At 34.1% G+C, this 23,052-nt stretch overlaps 1 protein-coding gene across 2 annotated transcripts in view; it reads right to left on the bottom strand.

Annotated features, from left to right (window-relative positions):
• CDH9 (cadherin 9) overlaps positions 1-23,052 on the bottom strand; it is a 160,294-nt gene that overhangs the window by 56,923 nt on the left and 80,319 nt on the right. For both annotated transcript variants that reach the window (XM_027868998.1, XM_027868999.1), the window contains exon 2: positions 6,870-7,164. In XM_027868998.1, coding sequence (XP_027724799.1) covers positions 6,870-7,164 — 295 coding nt within the window. The remainder of the gene's footprint in view (positions 1-6,869; positions 7,165-23,052) is intronic.

The following is a 23,052-nucleotide window of genomic DNA, read 5'->3' as shown; positions in this document are numbered from 1 at the left end:
ATGAGTTATTTGTCATTAAAATCCATTACTGAGTGTGATGACCCAATGATGTACATAATTGTACTGACAACTGCATTTTCCATCTCTTCCTACACATTTGTGTACCTTCTTTTTTCTGATAAATGGTCCAACTATAAGATAAGGAATAGGTATTTTTTGCCTATGCTACAGGGCAACTGAGGCAGAAAGAGGGGAAAATCTGCCTGCATCAAGATTATGATTCATATATGCAATAATAGTAAACACTTTCCTGTTTTATATTTCAAATTGTTCTCTAAACCACTTGCTGATAACTGTTGAATATATGTTAGAATGTAGGCTGACTGCCTTCAACATAGAAACTGTGAATCAGCTGAACATAAAACTTATCAAGATTATCCCAAACACAGAGCATAATTTTAATCATGATACAGATAACAATCTGACTTCAATTCTTCTCCTACTGGAGTTCTTTAACTTTTTGCATTGCCCCCAAGACTGACTTGCATGCATACAAAACAACTTCATGTGCAAATGGGACATTTTCTAAAGGCTCAGAAATAATATTTTACCAACACAGTTAATGCTTTAACATCTTAAAAGTAACATTGAAACAAAAAAAAAAGAAACTCAGGAAGAAGCAACTTCATGGAATAACAAACTGCAAACCCTTAAGCAAAGTTCAAAATTAAAGAATACATCATTTAGTTTCTCAGACTATAAGGGAACCATGGCCTGAAGATGTTTGAAAATAATTCCTATTTGGAAGAGAGTAGTAGTGATAGGAAACAGGATAGATAGGAAATGTTTTACTATATTAGATGAATTCATTTATCTAAGATATGGTGAAAAGACTTACATGTTGGATATTATTGTGTCATAATGGAGAAGGCTCAGATAACTTTTTTATATTGCTGATTAAAAAAAACAAAAACAAACAAAAAAATCCCCAAACCAAAACTAGCCATGTGACAAAATAAGAAAAAGCAAGCTCTTTGGGTCTTTGTGTCTTGCTTACACTGTAAGAAACACTGATTAATTTTGATAACCTGAACATGTTCAGAAGATAATGAACAAATCCTTTAAATGCTTTTAGCTTAAATAATCTCAGGAAAATTAATGAAATTCTTCATATCAAAGTTCTCATGCTGTGTATATAAATTTAAAGATATATAGTTTCTTCACTGTTGAAAACATTCTATTTGGGAAACTATACCAAATTGAAAATCAAATGGTCCAATCTTTAATTTGAACTGGTTATTTTTAAATCTATCTCAAATGATCTGGTCTTAGACAAGTTACAAGTTGTGCTGTGAAAAATAACTGTTGTGCTTTGCATTGAAAATATAATGTTAAATTGACTGTGACTTCATATGCTAAACAGGAGGACCCTTGTCAAAGATGATGTTGGAAAACATGAATATGCCTGTAGACTATATTCTCTCTGTTTTTTCCATGCATACTTTATTCAGTTCAATTCAATGAACAGTCATTATGAGTCTACTCTGTAGCAAAAACTGCTGCTGGGCCCTGGGGGAAACATAAAGATAAATATAACATTATCTTTGCCCTCAAGGAGCCTAGGTAAAACCATTTATTAAGCAATGTCATAATTTTTCCCTATTGTGTTTTGCTCAAAGGCCAAAAAGGAAATACTAGATAATTATTTATAAATTTTATAGGGATTTATTTATGAATCAGATAGTAGGCTTGCAAAAATATCCTCTAAGAATATTTTTTTTGCCCAGCTTTAGAAGAAATATGGGGAAGGTAGAAAAGTTAATCTGGCATTTACATTTATGGCAACATTATCATATGTACAATTAGCACGTATGTTAACAAGGGGAGAGTGTGCAGTATTATCCAAGTTTAATTAGCCCTTCAGAATGGGACCTATAAAGCCTTTGATTAAAAAATTATTTAAAATAAAATAAAAAAGATAACGCATTGTGAAAGACATTTAGTCTTACAATTATTTTCAAAGACTAATTATCCAATTGATAATGTAACTATTTGGAAATCAAGATGAAATTTATTATTTTATTTTATTATAGGTGGCTCTATTAACTAAAATGTGCTCTTGTGTTAAACAATAACTACTACTACTACTATTATTACTACTACTACTATTATTACTACTATTACTATTATTATTACTAATAGTGCTATTACTACTATTACTTACACTTGTACTTATATACTTATATTATTACATTTAGAAGAAAAGTAGCCTGGAAATATAGCAATGGATTTATTTTTAATATCATAGCTAAAGTGTAGCAATCTTAAAAGTGTAGCATACCTCCCATAACATTAATGAGTCACACTCTATCTGAACACCATATGCTAATACATTGACACATGGAGCTTATTTTTAGTCATATGTGCTCGTGGGATTATGAAAACAAAATTTAAATATTTCTCATTATGTTTTAAATAAAATCATCTATTTGTAAGCAAGGAACTTGCAAAGTTAACCTTTTGGTAAGAGGCTTAAAAATTCTTTCACATACAAATGCTCAAGGAGAAAAATATCTGTGAATTACATTGTCATACATTTAGAGAAAGAAGGAAACTTAGCAGTGAGCTACTTCAGGATCCTCATTCTGCATATGAAGAAACTGAAACCTATAGAATATTTAATCGATGTTTTTGATTGATTGATTGATAATTGAGCACAAAGTGGCCTTGCTAGTGAATGGCAGAAAAGGAATTTAACTCCAGGTTCTCTGACACCCAAACCAACACTCTTTCAACAGAATAAAAGTTTTCTGTGTGATTTTGAAATAGTTGCTCCATCTCTCTGGGTCTGAATTGTCTCATTTTTAAGGTAAAGGAGTTAGACTGGAAGACTTACAAAGGTCTTTTCAGTAGAAAATTATGCTTTTGCTGTTTAAAAAACAAGCAATAGAATGAACTTCTGCCAGGTGAAGAATAAAATTCAACTAAGTTACATAGTACATACAATATTTTACAGTGGCAATAGGGTAAAAAGAGACAGCAAAGCAAAAAAAGAGAACATATACAGCAAAAAATTGATCTTTCACTTCACATCGCATTTTAAAAGTTACTACTACTTATTTTTCAGTCTGTTCATTTCACATGGAATTACAAATAATTAGTATAAAAAGTTTTTTGAGAACTATTTGGAGAACTATTTTGGAGAACTATTACGATACTTTCACTAAATGAAATAATCATATAGCTAAATCAGTGTGGCTAACTTAACAAATGTGTTTTTTATTATGGGATAATAGTCTGTGAAATTTTATAAATGCATTATTTTATATTGCTATTAAAAAGGAAACTTTTTATAAGAACATCCAGATGGGGGATAGGAAGAGAAGTAAGAAAAATCAAATTGGTTATGAACCTAGTGAATTATTCTATCTTTTTCTGATGAGAAGAAATACATAGTTCTCACCTTAGAAAGCTACTCTAGTTTAGCTAAAAGGAGAAAAAGTCAGTTTACTAAAAAGCATATACCTTTCTTCTCTTCTAGAAAGTATTATATTTATCCAAAGAAATAAAGGTTAATGGTGAATTTTGGTCATCTCTGTTACTTGGTTTTAATAGCAAACATTTATAGGCCACTTACTATGTTCCAGGCACTGGGCTAAGCATTTTACAATGATTGTCTCATTTGATCCTTACAACAACCAAGGGAGGTAGGGGTTACTATTATAATTTTCATTTACAGGAGAAGAAACAAAACAAAACAAAACAAAACAAAACAAAAAACAAAAAAAAACAGAGGTTAAGTTACTTGCCCAGAGTCACACAGGCAATCTACCCATTTTACTAGGTAAATTCATTTGGATTATAAATTGATCAAAGCAATACAAATCATTACAAAAACAAGTCAAAGTCAAGACATAAAAAACAAATATGAGTCCAATGAGAAAACAACATGATTGTATGAGTGATATGCATCAATTTCACTCTTGGCTAAAACTAGACAATGGAAAAGACTTTAGTCATTTGCTCACTAGACCTTAGATCTAATAATATTTCTGAGGTGGCACTCAACATTAATAGAAGCATCCTATGTCTTACAAAGCATTTTGCTCAAAACAATCCTGTGAAGTAGTATTTCAATTGTTACTATTACTCTTCATTTTACAGAGGAGAAAATAGGCTCAGGTTGTTTAATTGCCTACTGCTCCTCAGCTAGTAAATGTGAGTGTCAGGATTCAAATCTAGGCCCTTGAACTACAGGCTCAACGCCCTTGCTACATTATTATTATTGTTGTTGTTGTTTTTAATGAGGCCTGTAATTTTCATTGACATAAGGACCTCACAATCAGGAAAATCTCTTTGTTAGAGTACATTGGCCCCTGGTTTGCAAATTAACGTCTTAAGAGAATTTCCTACAGTACGGAGAAACAATCTGCCAGTATAGGCATGTGATTGCTCACTTGGTGTTCTCACAGTAATCAATTTCAAGTTTTCCATCAGACCTCACAAATGAAGCTATACAAGTCATTATTTTTTTATGAAAATCAATTGCTAATTACACAACTATCTCTTTTACATAGAAGGGGATTTTGGAAATGAGGGGTCATTTTCACAGGTGAATATCATTGCCTTCACAGGGATATCTACTTACACAAGCAAATTTATGCACCACAGCAACACTTCTTTGAAAAACTTCATCTCTACCTTGCCCCAGTATCTGTATGACTCTATGGGATATACTATGAGAAGGCCTTGAACAAAAAAGAAGAACAAGTGTTTCATAACTAAAAAGACTAATCTTCATAAAATGTCCTTGACAAATGCCCATGAGATAATTATTCAAGAGTCTCTATTCCGACTATTTGAAATGTTGTGTGCCTTTGGTTAATATGAACATTTTAAAATATCCTGTGATTAGGCATTAGAAAATTAGGACTAGTATGAACTAAGGTGAATTATTATGTGCCAAACTTAGGTGTTTGTAAGGGGCAGTTTGGCATATTGGATAGAAACGTACATGTAGCATCAGAATGAACTCGTGTTTAATATCTATCTCTGACACAGAACAGCTGTGTCAACCCAGGTAAATTGTTTAAACTCTTAGCTGCCATATGGGGTCAGAATGCACAGTTTAAGAAGAGCTGAAGGGGTTTCTAGTGGAAAAAGTTTAAGAAGCTCAGCCCTAAGAGATTCTTAAGACTTTACATTACAGAGCAGTAACTGTTTTGTCTTAGTTAAGGGAGTTTCCTCACAGTGAATTTCCTGTCCTACTGAAATCATAGGTCCAAATAGCACACTGTAGTAATGATAATGATAATGTGATGACGACGACGACGATGATGATGATGATGATGATGATGACAGCAATAATACTAAATGAGGAAGAGGGGGTCTCTTTTATTAGAGAGTGGCCATGAAAGAAAGAATAAGCAATCAAAGTGATACATTTAGCGTAGAACTGGAACAACTATACAGTCTTGAAAAAATTTGGAGGGAGACAATTGGAAGGTTTGGGGAAGCTGTGCCAGCCCTTAGCAAGCCATAGAAGGTAATCTTATATAAGCTGGCCCTGCATTTAAGGGGAGGTGGCTCACAAAATGAAGGAATTCCATAGCATTTGACTGGAAACATTTATTTTGTTTTTACCAAAGGGTAAAGCATTTTCTTTTCCTTTCTTTTTTCAGGAAAAAAGAATATAGCCTCAAGCAATGGGTTTTAGGACTTTAAAGAAATCTTTTAACTTCAACCATCTCTCAGTCTCCAAGTGAATTATAATTACTATTTCAATTGCTGATCCTACTCAGAATCAGTGAAGCAACCACTGAAACAACTTAAAAGGGATAGTTTCTTGACAATTATAGCATTTAGGGCCCTTTTGGAATTGTTCAGGTGTGCCACACAGGTTTTATCTGTCAATTTAAAATGCTGTGCTACAATTGATTAGAACTATTGTCCTTGAGTCCTTCTGTGACATTGGAAAATTTCACCATGATACCGTACATAAAGCATATGTTCATTATTTTCTTTAATTTTAAAATAAGATCTGTGCTCTCCCCACTATTCTTTAGCCTATCATGACTTCAGAATCTTGCAGTTTATTTTCCTCCACAGAGCTTCAAGGAAAAGAGTTAACTTCTCAGGGTTTTTGTGAAAATTAAAGGAGACTAAAGTATATACATATGTATTAAAATGTACAAAGTACCATACAAACATAATGGGCTATAATAGAAAAAGATGTAAAATTATTTTCCCTCAAATTTCTAGAATTTCTTTTTTTAATCCATTTCATCTAGATTTTATTCCCTGTATGTACTAAAGCAATGTGAAAACTATGACAGTTTTTGGTGTCTCTGCATTTACATACATGCAAAATATAATGATGACAACTCTCTCTTTCTCAGTGTATATACATATATATGTATTGCTTACTACATGTTAGACACTATATTAAGCATTTTACAGTTATTGTTGCATTTGATCCTCATAATAATCCTGGCCTTGGAGATAGGTGGTATTATTATCCCTATTTTACAGATGAGGAAACTGAGGCAGGTAGCAGTTAAGTGACTTGTCCAGGATCACACATCTAGTGAGTGTTTAAGGCAGGTCATTCAGACTCCAGGCCCAGAGCTCTATCTACTATGCCACTGTGTTTCTTCTTCACTGAGATTGCCAGATTTAATCATAGTACTCATTCCCTCACCCTGTTTATTTATTTGAACAGACATTGTAAGTGTCAGTTGCTTGTGGTGGGGGGGGAATTAAAGTAAACGAAATTTAAGGTAGGTTGAATGTAAACAAATAAGAAATCAAATAGCTACCAAATTATTTTGCATCTCTATCTTATTATAAACAATGGTCACATATGCTATCAATTATAATTGTGCTAGCCAAAGAATATTAAATTATGTATGAGAATATTTTATACCTACCGACCCCAGACATTTCTGGAACAGTGGCAATATATAAGTCCTTTGTAAATTTTGGTTCATTGTCATTGATATCATGGATTTTAATGATGAATTCAGATTCAGGCTCCACTTGTCTTCCAGTCTTCCTGTCTATAGCCTTGGCACGTAGCACATACAAGGATTTTTCTTCTCTGTCTAATTTCTTTGCCGCATGAATATCGCCTGTATTTTCATCAATAATGAACAGACTGCCAGCCCCATCTCCTGTTAATATGTATTTTAAATTTCCATCTCCTTTATCTTGGTCAGTGTGTAGCTTCAGGGAAGTAAAAAAGGAAAAAAAAATCCGTAAATATACCTATTGTAATTACAAATCAAATCATTCAGCACATAAGAATAAGTCTGTTCAAATCTTAACTATAATTGGGGTCAGCAATGGTTATCTTTTTTCTGTCTTATGGTTGGAAAAATTACAAATTTCAGACTCTGTAACACTCAAAAATCACTAAACAAATGGATAAAGCCATGAGTGTGTATACGTGATAAGAAAGTAGCATTAAAATAAAATGACAGTAAACATGAGATATCATTCAAGTCAATTCAAAATTCCCAAGAACTCTTTTCAATAAAGATTAGAAAGGTCTGCTGCTCTGTAGCTTTACAAATGGATAGATCACAGACAGACAGACAGAAAACATTTTGCTTCTCTGTGTAATACAGTCCTTGCACTTTTAAAGACAACTACATACAACTTTAAGAACTTTCTTCAATAAAGTTTTGACATAGCCATCAAAATAATTTTAACTTTTGCTTTTAATTACACTTTACTCATGCCATTACTTGTCTTTGTATAAAATAATACATTCAATGTGATTTTAATTCTTTTTCTGACATTATTTGGTTGTTTCTGTACATTAGGATGGTATCTTGCTCTATTATCATGGACTGGCATAAATGTTTCAGTATACATATTATCTTTTACTACTCACCATGTTAAAAAATAATTGACATATGATAAGCTTCCATGGGTTAATAACGTGCTATAGTGATAACAAAAACAAAAACAAAATGACCTATTCAATTCAATGTGTTGGTTTAATAGATCATTGTGATTTAGAGAGGGAATTACAAAGTTTACAAGAATCTGTATCTATTCTGAATAGATATATTGCCTTTCTCAGGGTTACCAGGAGTCTCCTAGACTCTTCCTAGAGCAGGGATTCTTAACCATTTTTGTGTGTATGTTATAGATCCCTTTGGCAATATGGTCAATTTTATTTTATTTTATTTTTTTCAATATGGTCAATTTTAAGGATCTCCTCTCAGAATGATGTTTTTTTTAAGTGAAGAGAATAAAACATATAGTCACAAAGTAAATAAATAATTCTGAAATACATTTACCAAAGTACACATATTTTTAAAAAGCCTAGATCTAAATCTAAAACTAGCAAATATCCCAATGAATATTAGTAGATTTTTTCACAAGGTTTTCATTGGAAAATGAGACCCTGTGTCCAACATTAATAATTAAATAATGATACTAATAAAATTTTTTGAGTGAAACTGGCAAATGGCAAACATTTTTTTTTCTAGATTTGGAACAGAGATCCTGAAATTCTATAAAGCATCCAGAAAGAGTAAAAAACTGATTCTCTCATATAAAATAATCTAGAAGCATTGGAGAAATTTGCATCTAACAATGCCATTGTGAATTGACAGTGATAAGAAGACTCCATTTTAAGATGTATAATGTGAAGGAGGTAGCTTCATTAACTTAATGTATTAAATATTTCACTATTAGCTTATCTAGGTTCAAAGGAAGAGGGAAAAAAGAGATGGCAATCAATATCACAAAGAACTTGTAATATGGGCAATGGGTGTTGGGGTGAGGTAGGTAAGACAGAACCATAGGTATAACAAAATTTAGAATTTAAGTGTAGAAGAGAAAAACAACAACTACCATACAGAATTCATTTGAGGAAGGAGTTGCTACCACCTGCAAGTACCACAAATGGTTTCATGAAGGAGGAAATATTTAAGCCTGAAATCATTCATAAGATAAAGAATATGAACAAAAGAGTAGAATTTGAAGTGAGATGAGTTTGGTCAGATTTATAAGTTGTACACTTTGTAAGAGAGAAAAATTACATCAGTTACATATATTTTGGAGTTAGATCTTAGAGGGCCTCAAATTCTACATTCAGGATTTTAAACAATGATTCATGAATCCTTGGGAAAGACACAGGTTGTTGAAAAAACATGGGATATCTCACACATTCATTAAGCATGTTTTAGCCACCATAAACTATTTTGGGGCAATTTCTGTAAGCTCATTTTCAAAAGCATTATTAATGTTTAACAACCGATGAAAATAAAACTTACCCTGAGCCCTGTATATATTGTTGTCAAGTTATTTATGTGATGTGTGACAATAATGTAATTAAATTGTTTTTTTTTTCTAAAAGAAACATGGAAGTTTTACGTCTAAATGAGTTGTTGTTGTAGTTGCTGTCCTTCAAATATTGAGCAACTACAAACTTACTTCATTAATAGTGCCATTATTTGAAATATATTTGTTAGCCCTCTTTTGGATATTCTTTCAGAGTCAGTTAAGAAGCCATTCAAGAAAACCAGTCCCATAATATTTCTTGTTCTTCAGTCTCCTCCAACTCTTTGTGACCTCATTTGGGGTTTTCTTGGCAAAAATACTCAAGTGGTTTGCCATTTCCATGTCCAACTCATTTTATAGATGAAGAAATTGAGGCAAACAGGGTTAGGTGACTTGCCTAGGTACATATAGCTAGAAAGTGTCTGAAAGCAGATTTGAACTCACAGAGATATCTTCCTGACTCCAGACCCCACACTCTATCCACTGTACCATCTAGCTACCCTATAATATTATCCATGTACTTTATGTTTTGGCAAAAATGGAATTATAGCAGCTGTATACTCATTAACTCTAAATGACCTTTATCTCTTTCCAAAAACCAAATCCACTCTCAAAGAACTAAATTCCTGACACCGTTTGTGATATCCAAAAGAATATGACATAGGTTCTTAAACTATCAAAAGAGGTATTAAAAGCAAACCTTTTGAAAGTGGAACCATTATCAGAATAAATGGATAGCTTCATAAAGTGACTGCCATGTCAAGAAAACCACTTAATATGCTGTATAAATTCTGGAGTTAAAAAAATTGATCATAATGTAATGACACTTAATAAAATAATAGATTTGCTACATCATTTGCATCATAATATTTTGGAATTATTTTTCTGTATACAGATTTCCCTGTCTTCTATTCCTTCACTGCTTCTACAACTCATCTTTTACAAAATTAGTTGATACATGCATAAGATACATAAACATCCACACCCTCAAAAACATATTTTAGATAAAGCAACATGACATAGTCATGTATGCAGTCAAATATAGCTTATGTGTACATATATGTTTGTTGTCTCCTCCATTCCTTTGTGAGCTCCTTGAAGGCAGAAAATTTCCTTTGCCTTTTTTTACAGTGCCTGGAACACAGCTGATGCTTAATAAGTATTTATTGAATGACATGTCAAAAGGATGCTAGACTTGAATCAGCACATCTGGGTTGAAATATAGGTTTTGTTATTTATTTATGTGTCCTTAAAAAAGCCTCTCTACCCATTTGGTTCTTAGTTTTTTCTCCTGTGAAAAGAGGGAATTGGACTTGATGATACGCTAAATCTATGAATATTTTTGTATACATTATCCTAAATTACTTGTTTGGTATAATCTAATTATCAGATTATAGCTATTGTAAATTTATAGCAGACAACTAATATAGGCAAAAAAGCTCTAATTCAAAAAATACTCCATTTAAGGTGTGTGTGTGGGGTATTTCTAAGCCAGATTTGTGTAAAGAACTACAGTGTACATCGCAGAATTGGAAAGGATGTCTGAGCTATCTAGTTCAACCTATGTCTGAACAAAAAACCAACATTTGTCATCTTTAGTATTGAATACCAAATTGTTGCTGTTGTTGTTGTTTGTCCTTTTTCAAAGAGGACCAATGGCATTTTGGGTGATGCTTTTATTTGAATATCAAGTAGATTTCAATGAGGAAGAATTACATAAAGTCATCAGTCTTACTCTCTCTTCTAGATTCATCAAGTTCAGTGGCAAGACGAAAGTCAGGATGACTGGCGATGGCCCAGGATGGACCTGATGACATTGGTGTCTTTGATGTCTAATTAAGCTCTAAGCATTCCACGGTGCCTGCTTCTACCACTTTCATTGTTCTTATCCACCCATTCGACCTGGGAAAGTCTTCACATGTTTGGGATAGACATCTTCCTAACTCATCAACCAATTTGAGGCTTCAACCTGGTTTAGCCCATCTATTGAGATGGCTTTCCTAGGTGTGGCTGTTAATGCTACAGTTTCTTGGAGCCCACAGGTGAGAATTGGGTGAATCAGGTGGACACCAAAGGTGGATGAGCAACCTTGAAAAAGGTTCAGCAAGCCATCATACCAGAGGTACCAGAGGTGGGTATACCCCACACACCCCCATCCCAAATAATGTGGAAGACCTAGAGATATGGCTTGAATCAATTAATTAATTAAAATGGCAAACTAAGAAAAAACAACACCTTGATCAATGGGAGAGGAATAAAGTATTTTGATCATTGAAGACAGATGATGCAATTCAAGAAATACTTTGTTACTTGTTCAAAGAATCAGACATTCACCTATGCCTATGTATAAAAGAGTAAGCCAATCTGGAATCACTAGTCAAGGTCCTGTGAATGAATTACTTTTTTTGGGGGGGGGAAGGGATAGAGAAGTAGTAGGAATAATATGGCTATTGAAAGATGAAATGACTGAAGAAACAAAGATTCTAACTTGTGAACATTTCAGTTTATTGAGCAATGTAGACCGATTGCTCAACAAACCAGGACTAGTCCCCCACAGTTTCTTTTTTTTTTCTTTTTTTTTTAGGCAGTTGGGGTTAAGTGACTTGCCCAGGGTCACACAGCTAGTATCACAGTTTTTAACACTGGATCATGAATGCAAGGGGCAATAGATTTTTATACATTAAAAATAATTAAAAAGATTAATTAAAATAAAACAATCAACTAGAATACAAAATTAGATAATCTAATGTTTTCTAATCAGTGGAAAGATTAGGGACATCTCATATTGAGAGGGAGAGAATGAACAGGGGCAATTTCCTGAAATCAGAAAAAGAGGTGTCCCACTCCCGCCCTACCTCAGGTGTCTGTAATCAATCAAAGGAAGCTGGAAACAATAATTGATTGATCAGTGTGGAGAAAACACATGGATTGCTTGTGATTTATAATTTTTGGAAAACTCCTTACACTTTTCTTTGGATCTGGCTGGGTTTCTGGTCAGGATAACCTAGGTCCTTAGTTAAGAACATCTAAGCAGCAGATAGAGGTGGTAAAGACTCCCGGACACACAGGGGTAGGTTCAAACAATGCAATAAGGTTTTCTTACAATTCCCACAACTGAATAAAGTTTTCTTACAATACACAAATTTAAATAAATCCATAACTGAATAGAAAGGTAACATAACTAGATCCCAAATTGAGCCACAAGATGGGTTCAGTGTGGTTCACTCAATGCTTCTGCAACTTGATGTTCTAATCACCTCGATTACCCTCAATTGATATTCTCAGAAGGTCAAAGCTTTGTTTCCTTAGTTATTTCATCTTTCACTCACCACAATAGAGAATTTCTCTCTCTCTCTCCCTCTTTCTTTCTCTCTCTCTCTGTCTCTCTTTTTTCTCTCTCTGTTTCTGTCTCTCTATCTCTGTTTTTCTGTCTCTCTATGTGTATATTTATACATACATATGTATATGTGTGTATACACACACACACACACACACACACACACACATCTTTCTCTTCCTGCTCCTCAAGTAAATGTGTGAGTCCAGGAGATCTGAAGTTCTATCATAGGTGCTACCATTGACTAAAATTATATCACAGTTCACTGACACTGGTAACAGTAGCCTCAGGAGTCAGGAAATAACCCCACAGCAACCTTAGAGTGGATGTGTAGGGCACCAATACTCAGAGGCCAGTAGATTGCTACACCTAAGGTGAACTTTATAATGAATCCACAAAGAGAGAAAGGGACTTCCTGTTACCCCAGGAATTATAAGTTGACATTTTGGCCATAGTTATTCTCTACATGTATTCCTCACTACTATTGTATTTTGAAGTTTGAGCACATTTTCTTCAAATATATTATGTGTGCAGGGGGAAAGAATGCCCACTTTTTTTTTTGCAATTACTATTCTTGCTATAATATCTCAGTAAAAAAAATCTTTTCTTAAAGCTTATTGAAGCTACTGGTGGATAATAAATGGTAAGCATATTAGGAGGGCTCATGAGTGACAATTCTAGAATTATGAGAATGCTGGGTGGCATAGATGGAGGATGTTCCCAAAATCAGGAAGACAAGTTCAAATTCATACTAGTTGTGTAAGCCTGGCCAAGTTACTTAACCTCTGCCTTCTTCAGTTTTCTCATCCATAAAACAGGGATAACAACACCTACCTCCCATGGTTCTTGTGTGGATAAATAATATATTTGTAAAACACTTTAACACATTTTTAATTGGTACATAAAAGATAGAAAATAACAACAACAACAACAACAACAACAACAATATCCAGTCTTCAGGGTTACCTCATAGAATCCTGAAGAAAATAAATAGTAATTGACTTTATGGGAACCCCAGCCTATGAGTACAAATACAAATACAAGTTTGTGGAATGAGCCTAGTGAGAATGCTTGATACACAAACCAAAAGGAGGAAGCATAGTGGAGAACATTTGGGTGAAAGTCACAAAGGGATATACAGAAGAAATACTTTTATTGGAGTGTATTGCAGATTATACTCTGGACAGAATGAGGAATTAAACAAATCATCTGGGAAACGATACAGAAACAATGTGGAATACTGGATAAAGTACTAGTTTCAGAGTTAGGACAGCCTGGGTTCAAGTTTCCCTTTCAAGACTTTTAGCTTTGTGATCCTTAGCCACAGGCAAATTTTAGTGATTATAATATATAATATATAGTGATTTCTTATATTTATGAAAAAACGGGTCTAGACCAGACCCTGACTACTGGACTAAAAAGGTGGAGTTAAATAGGAGTTAGTTATATAGGAGTTAGTTTCTGAGGCAATGAAAATAGACAAAGCAGAGGAGGAAGAATTATAGACCTAATATTATATTAATCAATTAGTTAATTAATATTATATACCTAATCTTAATTTATTTCTGTTTCCTCTGCCCAGAAGTATGATCCCTAGATTGAAAAGGAAATGAACAAAATAGTTAATCTTGGGAGTTTAAATCCAAGATATATAAGGGAATAGAGTAAAAAGGCTTGTCCAAAATGAGTTAAAGTAACTAAGGTCAGAAGAACTGCATCCCTACTGGATTAACTGCATCCCATCCTGGAAGAATTACAATCTTTGTATTTTTGTAAAATGATGAGGAACAGAAAAAGGGTCAAAGTAATAGAAAGGACAAAAGTTATCCTGCTTTGGATTTTTTTTTCTTTGTTCATTTGATGTGGAGAATGAAGACTTGAAGTTATAGTTTATTGAACTTTGCTCTTTGGAGGCAATGGGTAAATGTGTGAAGGGAGTCTATAAAATGTTATTAAAAGGATGATTATAAACAAATAGAAAAGGACTCAGTGATTGGAAAGACACATCAGATTTTTCAAGAATATGTCATGTCAGACATAATTTCCTTATTTTATATAGTATTGCTAGCTTGTAAGTATAAAGTCTAGACATCACGTAAGAAAACTAAAGGAAAAACTATAAAACCTTCAGGGGTTTCCTGGAGTACAGATGGGAGAAATATGTAGTAGATAAAATTGTTTTAGGAGGAATCTGAAATAGATGAATGATTGGAAACAAAGGGGAGTAATTTGTAATTCAGTGCTTTCTTGGAGGAGTACTCTAGTGGAGAGCTCCAAAGATCTGTCCATGGCTCTCATTGTTTACTCTTTTAAGTTTATCATTTAGATAAAGGCACAAATGCATTCTTAAAAATATTGAAGATATTGTAAAGCCATGGTAGCTAAAACATTATATTACTGAGTCATGAAGTACATAGTGTTATTTCTTCTTCTTCTTCTTCTTCTTCTTCTTCTCCTCCTCCTCCTCCTTTCTCTCTCTCTCTATATATACATACACACATATACACATACATATAGATAGATAGATATTTCTTTTTTTGAATGTATTTTGCATTTTATTTTTCCACTGTTACATATAAAAAACAATTTTTAACATTTGTATTTAAAATCTTGAGTTCCAAATTCTCTCTCTTCCTCCCTCCTCAGCTCCTGCCTCATTGAAAAGGCAAGCAATTTGATATAGGTTATACATGTGTAGTCATGCAAAGCATTTCCATATTAGTCATGTTGTGAAAGAAAACACAGACCCAAAAAAATCATCAAGAAAAATATTTTAAAAATTAAAAAAAGTACATTTCAATCTGTATTGAGACACTATCAGTTCTTTCTTTGAGGATGGATAATATTTTTCATCATAAGTCCTTCAGAGTTTCTTGGATCATTGTATTGCTGAGAATAGCTAAGTCATTCACAGCTGATCATCTTACAATATTGCTGTTACTTTTTACACAGTACATTTCACATTGTTATCAGCTCATGTAAGTCTTTTCAGGTTTTTCTGAGAGCATCCTGCTCATCATTTTTTATACTACAACAGTATTTGATGATAATCACATGCAACAATTTGTTCAGCCATTCCCTATAGGATGAGCATCTCCTCAATTTCCAATTCTTTGCCCCCAGAAAAGAGCTGCTATGAATTCTTTTGTACACATAGGTCCTTTTCCTTTTTTTTTATCTTTATTGGGATACAGACCTAGTAGTGATATTGCTAGTTCAAAGGATATGCATGGTTTTATAGACTGTTGGGCATAGATCCAAATTGTCCCAGAGAATGGTTGAATCAGTTCATAACTCCACCTTGAGTGCATTAACGTCTCATTTTTTCCCCATCCCCTCCACCACTTGTCATTTTCCTTTTTTGTCCTATTATGCAAAATGATAGATAAGAGGTTGTACCTTAGAATTGTTTTAATTTGCTTTTCTCCAGTCAATAGTGACTTTTTTCATTTAGCTAGAGATACTTTTGATTACTTCATCTGAAAACTGATCATATTTTTTGATCATTTATCAATTGGAGAATGGTTCATATTTTCATAAATTTGCCTTAGTTCTCTGTATGTTTGAGAAATGAGGCCTTTATTAGAGGAACTTGCTGCAATTTTTTTTTCATAGTTAATATTTCTAACTCTATTTCCCTCTATCCTATCCCCCCTTTTTATTCTAATCTCATTCTCCTTTCACCCTATCCCTCTCCAAACGTGTTTTATTTCTGACTACCTCCTCCTACAATCTGTTCTCCCTTCTATCACTCTGCCCTTTTCTTAAACCCTTCCCCTCCTACTTTCCTGTAGGGTAAGATATATTTCTATACCCAACTGAGAGTGTATGTTATTCCATCTTCAACACAATTCTGATGAAAGTAAGGTTCACTCCTTCCCTCTCACCTTCCCCATTTCCCCCATTGTAATAGCTCTTTCTTGCCTCTTTTATATGAAATAATTTATCCCATTCTACCTCTACCTTTCCCTTTCTCCCAGTACATTTCTCTCTCACCCCTTAATTTTATTTTTAGATGTCATCCCTTCATATTCAACTCACATCTGTGCCCCCTGTCTATATTTGCTCCTTCTCACTGCCATAATAATAAGGAAGGTCTTATGAGTTATACATATCATCTTCCATGTAAGAATGTGAAAAGTTTAAAATTCTTAAATCCCTTATGATTTCCCTTTCCTGTTTACCTTTTAGTGCGATTCTTAAATCTTGTATTAGAAAGTCAAATTTTTTATTTAGTTCTGGTCTTATCATCAAGAAAGCTTGAAAGCTCTCTATTTCACTGAATTACCATTTTGCCCCCTTAAGGATTATATTCAGTTTTGCTGGGTAGGTGATTCTTGGTTTTAGTCCTAGCTCCTTTGTCCTCTGGAAAATCATATTCCAACCCCTCAGATCCTTTAATGTAGAAGCTACTGAATCTTGTGTTATCCTAATTGTGGCTCCAAAATACTTAGTTTCTTTTTGGCTACTTGCAATACTTTCTCCTTGACCTGGGAACTATGGAATTTGTCTATTATATTCCTCAGAGTTTTGATTTTGGGATTTCTTTCAGGAAGTGATCAGCGGATTCTTTCAATTTCTATTTTACCCTCTGGTTCTAGAACATCAGGGCGGTTTTCCTTGATAATTTCTTAAACGATGATGTCTAGGTTCTTTTTTGGATCATGGTTTTCAGGTAGTCCAATAATTTTTAAAATATATCTCCTGGGTCTATTTATCAGGTCAGTTGTTTTTCCAATGAGATATTTCACATTGTTTTCCATGTTTTTCATTCTTTTCATTTTTTTATTGTTTCTTGATTTCTTATAAAGTCATTAGCTTCTATTTGCTTCATTTTGAATTTTTAAGGCATTATTTTCTTCAGTGAGCTTTTGGACCTCCTGTTCCATTGGCCAGTTCTGCTTTTTAAGGATTCTTCTCCTCATTGTTTTTTTATACTTCTTTTATCATTTAGCCTAGTCTGTTTTTAAGGCATTATTTTCTTCTTTTTTGTCTTCTTTACCAAGCTGTTGACTCGTTTTTCATGATTTTCTTGCATTATTTTCATTTATCTTCCCAATTTTTCCTTTACCTCTATTATTTGATTTTCAAAATCTTTTTGAGCTCTTCCAGTTCCTGAGACCAATTCATACTTTTTTTTTCTTGTAGACTTTGGATATAGGAGTATTAACTTTGTTATCTTTTTCTAAGTATGTTTTCTGATTTTCTTTGTCACCATAGTAACTTTTTGTGATCAGAATTTTTTTTCTTTTGTTTGATCATATTTTTTTCAATCTTTTTCTTGACTTTTAGCTTTTTTTTTTATAGTAGTGCTTTGCTTGCAGGGTGGAGGGTGCACTGTTCCCAGCTTCAGGAGTTTGTGCAGCTATTTTCAGAGATACTTATATGAACCTGTAAGTTTTCAGTTTTTCCAAGATGGTATAATCTAAGGAGAGATGTGCTTATTAATTTCCTGGCCTGTGCTCCAGTCTATGAGAGACTACAAACTCCCCTGGAACTGTGACAAGGGTATTTGCTTCACTGCAGCTAGAAGTTCTGGTATGCTAGTGCTCCTTCTTGCCCTAGGACACTCCCACATGGGAACTGAACTCAGATTAGAGTAAGGGCAAAGTAACAGAGTCGTGCCTTAGTGCTAGCAAAGAGACCTCTGCAGTCTCCTTCTGACCATTTTTTTAAAACCTCCTTATGGTCTATGGGCTGAAAGCTCCAGAAACAGCCACTGCTGCTGCTGATTCAGTGGTTCCCAAGGCCTGCTCCTGGTTTGCTGGGGCTGGGTCTGCGCTGGCCTGGCCAGCACTGGACTGTGCTCCACTCTCACCCAGATTGCAACAGACCTTTCATACTGACATTCTAAATTGTTTTTGGCCAGAAAATCATTTCACCCTGTCCTTTTGTGGCTTCTACTCCCCCAGGAATTGTTTTATAGCATTATTTAAAGGTAGTTGACGGGGGGTGTGTGGTTTGGGTAAAAGCTCAGGTAAGTTGTTGCCTTTTCTCTGCCATCTTGGCTCTACCTCCCATATTCTTTAATAGCATAGTATAATTCCATCTAAAAGATATACTTCAGTAGCAAAAAAATGTACATCTTTCTGCTGAAAGGGAATAAGAATTTTAGTCAACTGAAGCTAAATGAGTCGAGAAGATGATAATGATAGCAAAAAAATCTAATGTTATTATAAGCAGCTTTAAGAGAAACAATGTCCAGGAATTGGGAGGCAGTAATTCTTTTGTATGTTACCACTTTCAGACCTGATGTAATTCCTTTTTTTTTCCTTTCTTAATTTCTGAAAACCATATCTTAGGAAAGTCGTTGAAAAACTAGGGATAATCTAGTAGGCAAAATCGTAAAGATACTCAATTCTGTGTCATCTGAGAGCTATTGGAAGAAATTTGGAAGCCTTTGGAAGAAAGACCATTTCAGCTAAATGATACAAGTATTTACTAGTGACTTTGACTTTCAGTATTGGTAAAATATTGAATGGACATGAATGATCATCTAAAAAAGGAGGAAATTATCACAAAGAGCTCCCATTACTTTATCAAGAACAAATAATTCCAAACTAACTGTAACTAAAGGTTAACTGAAATGGAAATCCTTCTCAATATACTTTACTTATATTTTAGAAAATATTTGATAAATATCCCTGCTATTTTTGTAGGAAAAGATTTAAAGATGTTGATTAGCTGATACTACATTAGATTGATTCAGAACTTGTAGAATAACCAGAGGAGAAGAGTAGTTGTCTTTTGTTTCATGTAAAACTGGCAAGCAGTCACCAGTGTGGTAACCCAGAGATGTGTGTTTAGCCCTGTGATGTTTAACATTTTTTTTTAGTGAGTTATATGAAGGTATCAATAACATCAAGGGCATGTTTATCCAGTTTACTCAAAGCTGGGAGGGTCATCAGCACACATGATGACTAATAATAATGATAAAGACAGGTAGCACTTATATAGCACCTTAATGTTTTCAAAGTGCTTTGCATATATTATATCATTTGCTTCCATATCCACAAGTGTCTGAAGAGCCTAAAACCAATTTTAAGATGAAATTTAATATGGATAAAGTTAATATCTTATATTTTAGTTCAAAAAATCAACTTTATAAGTATAATATAAGGAAGACTTGTTTAAAGATGAGGCTTTTTAAAAATTTCTCCTGAAAATGATATCCATTGGATTTTGTAGAGTACAACAGCTACTGCAAATAGAATGAGGACTATTGAGAAGCACCATTTCGAGGAATAGGAAATATAATAATAAAAACTAAAATTATACAGTACTTTATATTTTGTGAATCACCTTATAAACATTTTCTGATTTTATCTTCAAAACAATCCAGGCAGATAGGTGCTATATATTACGCCCATTTTACAGATGAGAACACTGAGGCAGATGGTAGTTAAATGGCTTTCCCAGGGTCACAATGCTTGTAAGGGTCTGAGGCCAGATTTGAACTCAGGTCTTCCGGACTCCAGAATCAGTGCTCTATACACGCCTTACCTAAAAGCCTTAGTACTGTTGCTATAGTCTACCTTCATCAGACTATGTCTGTTATTCACTTTTTAAGTATATCACATTTTAGGTAGAAAAGACATTGACAATCTTAAGAGCATTCAAAGAAAGGCAACCAGGGTAATGATGGATCGGGAAAGATAACTAGGGTGATGATGGATCTTGTGTCCTTGCCACAGGAGTAACAGATGAAGAAACTGGAGGTGTTTACAACGCATTAAAATGGGGAAAAAATAGGAGAGACAAAATAGCTAATCTTTGATTATTTGAAAGCTACAGTGAGGAAGAGAGATTCATTTTGTTCTAGCTGGTTTCAGAGGTTCCATGATAGGAGCCATGAATGAAATATGCAAAGAGGTAAATATAAGTATGATGTTAGCAATCATCGTTGTTCCTTAGTGAAATGGGCTGCCTCAGGAAGCAGTGGATCACCTCTTCAAAAGTCATCAAGCAAAGTCAGAATAACTACTTTTCAGTTGTTGAGTGGATTTCTTTTCAGGTATGGATTATGCTAGATAGTCACTGAAATCCCTTCCAATTCAACTTCCTGTGATTCAAAGAGCTGTCAAATGGGACACGAATTTGATTTACTTATTTTGTTTGGGTGAGGATAATATTAAGAGCAATATATAGAAGTGGAAAAGAGACAAATATTGGCTTGATGTAAGGAAACACTTCCTAATAATTGTTGTTGAATCATTTTTCAGTTATGTCCAACTCTTCATGATCCCATTTGGGGTTTTCTTAGCAAGGATACTAGAGTGGTTTGCCATTTTCTTCTTCAGCTCTTTTTTCAGATGAGGAACTAAGGCAAACAGAGTTAAATGACTTGACCAGGGTCACACAACTAGTAAGTGTCTGAGGCCAGATTTGAACTCATGAAGACAAGTCTTTCTAACTCCAGGCTTGACTCTCTATCCATTGCATATCCTAGCTGCCTTCTAAGAATTACAGCTAATCAAAAGTGAAATTTGTTGTTTGAGGAAGAAGTGGATTTTCCCCAACTGGAGATTTTAAAGTGAAAGCTGAATGACCACTTGTCAGGTATGTTGTAGAGGGATATTCTGTTTTGGAACAAGTTGGATTAGATGGCTTCTGAGATCCCTTCCAATATAGAATTTTTGATTTTATGAACTTAGCTCAAACAGTGAATTTCTTAAGCAGAAGCAGAAAAAGTACTTATCCCCAAAATCCCATCAAGTTTTTTGTTGTCTGGGTGTCTGTGTGTGTGTGTGTGTGCATGCACAAAAATGGCTGCACGATCACCAGCAACTTCTTTCATAGGATAGCCTATTAATCCCTTTGCTCTAGTGGCACAGTGAAATTTACTAGTATGAAAAGACTTATCATCAAGGAGTCCCTAGGTCAAGAAGCCACAGCTATTATGGATCTCCTGTCAGCAATATATCTAATGCCATCCCACTGGGTATCTGTAGAGATGTTCTATCTCTAAAAAAACAGATAGTTAGCCTATTATTTCATCAATCATAAATATTGTACAGTATAAGTAGGACAAATAACAAGCTTGATTTATAGCCCTTGACAATAAGATTGACTATATATAACCGCTTCCTGTTGTATGTATCCTTCATATGATGCCATTGTTTCTTCACTAAAATCATTTTGGTTGTTTTTGCTTTATCTAAATATTCTGAGAATGTGACGTGAAAGGAATTAATTTCTGATCATAAAATTACTAAAGTCAACTCATTCATTCATTTATACATTTGACAAACAATGACAGGAAGCCTACTGTTTCCTAGGCACAGTGCTAGGTACTATGGAATATACAAAGATAAATAAGATGTCTTCATGGCTCTCAAGGAAATGACAGTCTAGTGTAAGGCCAAATGTGCTAAATGCAATGAGAGAAATATGAAGGAGGAATGATGTCTTGGCAGTGGGGATAAAGAAGAGGATAAATAGAGGACATGACATTTGAATTGCCCGTTGAACTATGGGCAATATTTTGGCAGGCAGAGATGAGAAATGGCCTTCTAAGCTTAGTCAAGGGTATGAGTGAAGTTACAGAGAAAAGTGTGCAAGAATGCTTCTGTAGTAGTATAACAAGGAGATGGTGACATTAAGCATTACAAATAATAATTTTAAAGTAGCTTATTTCAAAAGAGAAATTTTAGCCAATCCATGTCAACTTCTCTGTTTCTCAATGTACTTTCTCCATTCCAGGTGCTGTGTTAGGTGTTGGGGATATAAAGGCAGTACTGAAACAGTGTTACCCTTAAAGTGTTCATATTATGCTGACACATAATATATAAAATATATAGATACATAGGCTGATAACAAAGTAATTTGAGGAGGTAGGGAGCACTGCTATTGGAGAGTGGAGGTGAAAGAGAACCAGTTAAGGCTTCAAAAAAAAAAGATGAAACCTGAGTAGAGCCTTGAATGAACATAACAATTTTAAGAGACATCAAGAAGGGAGTAAATTTCTTTTGAGTAATAGCATTAAAAACAGTAGACAAATAATACAAATACACAATGGTGGGTGGTAAAATCTCCAGTTCAAAAACAGCTAGCATTGTTTGACTGGAATTTGTAATACATAAAAGAAGTTAATGTAAAATAACCTTAGAAAGGCAGGTTGATCTTAGATTGGGGAAGGCCATAAATCCCAGGGTAAGTCATTGGCATTTCACCTTAGAGAAAATGAATTAATAAAAGCTTTAGGAGTGGAAGAGTGCCATGTCCATATTTTTGCTTTAGGAATATCAGTATGCCGGCTCTAGGAATGAAACATTGGAGAAGGGAGAGGCAAGTGAGGAAAACTGATTATGAGGCTATCATAAGAGTCCAACCATTGGGTACTAAAGGTCAACTCTGGTAGTAATGCCATTGGAGAGAGGCAAAACTTTGATTATGAATCATTAAAGAACATGAAAAAAAGGAAAATCTAGTTAAGTAAAAGGAAAACTAGGAGGAAGAAGGGTTATGTCAACTATGTG

Source organism: Vombatus ursinus, unplaced genomic scaffold, assembly GCF_900497805.2.
Source record: "Vombatus ursinus unplaced genomic scaffold, bare-nosed wombat genome assembly UNPS02014791.1, whole genome shotgun sequence".
Lineage (NCBI taxonomy): Eukaryota > Metazoa > Chordata > Mammalia > Diprotodontia > Vombatidae > Vombatus > Vombatus ursinus.
Note: the sequence above shows the minus strand (reverse complement) of the source record. Positions and strands in the feature narration are given on the sequence as shown.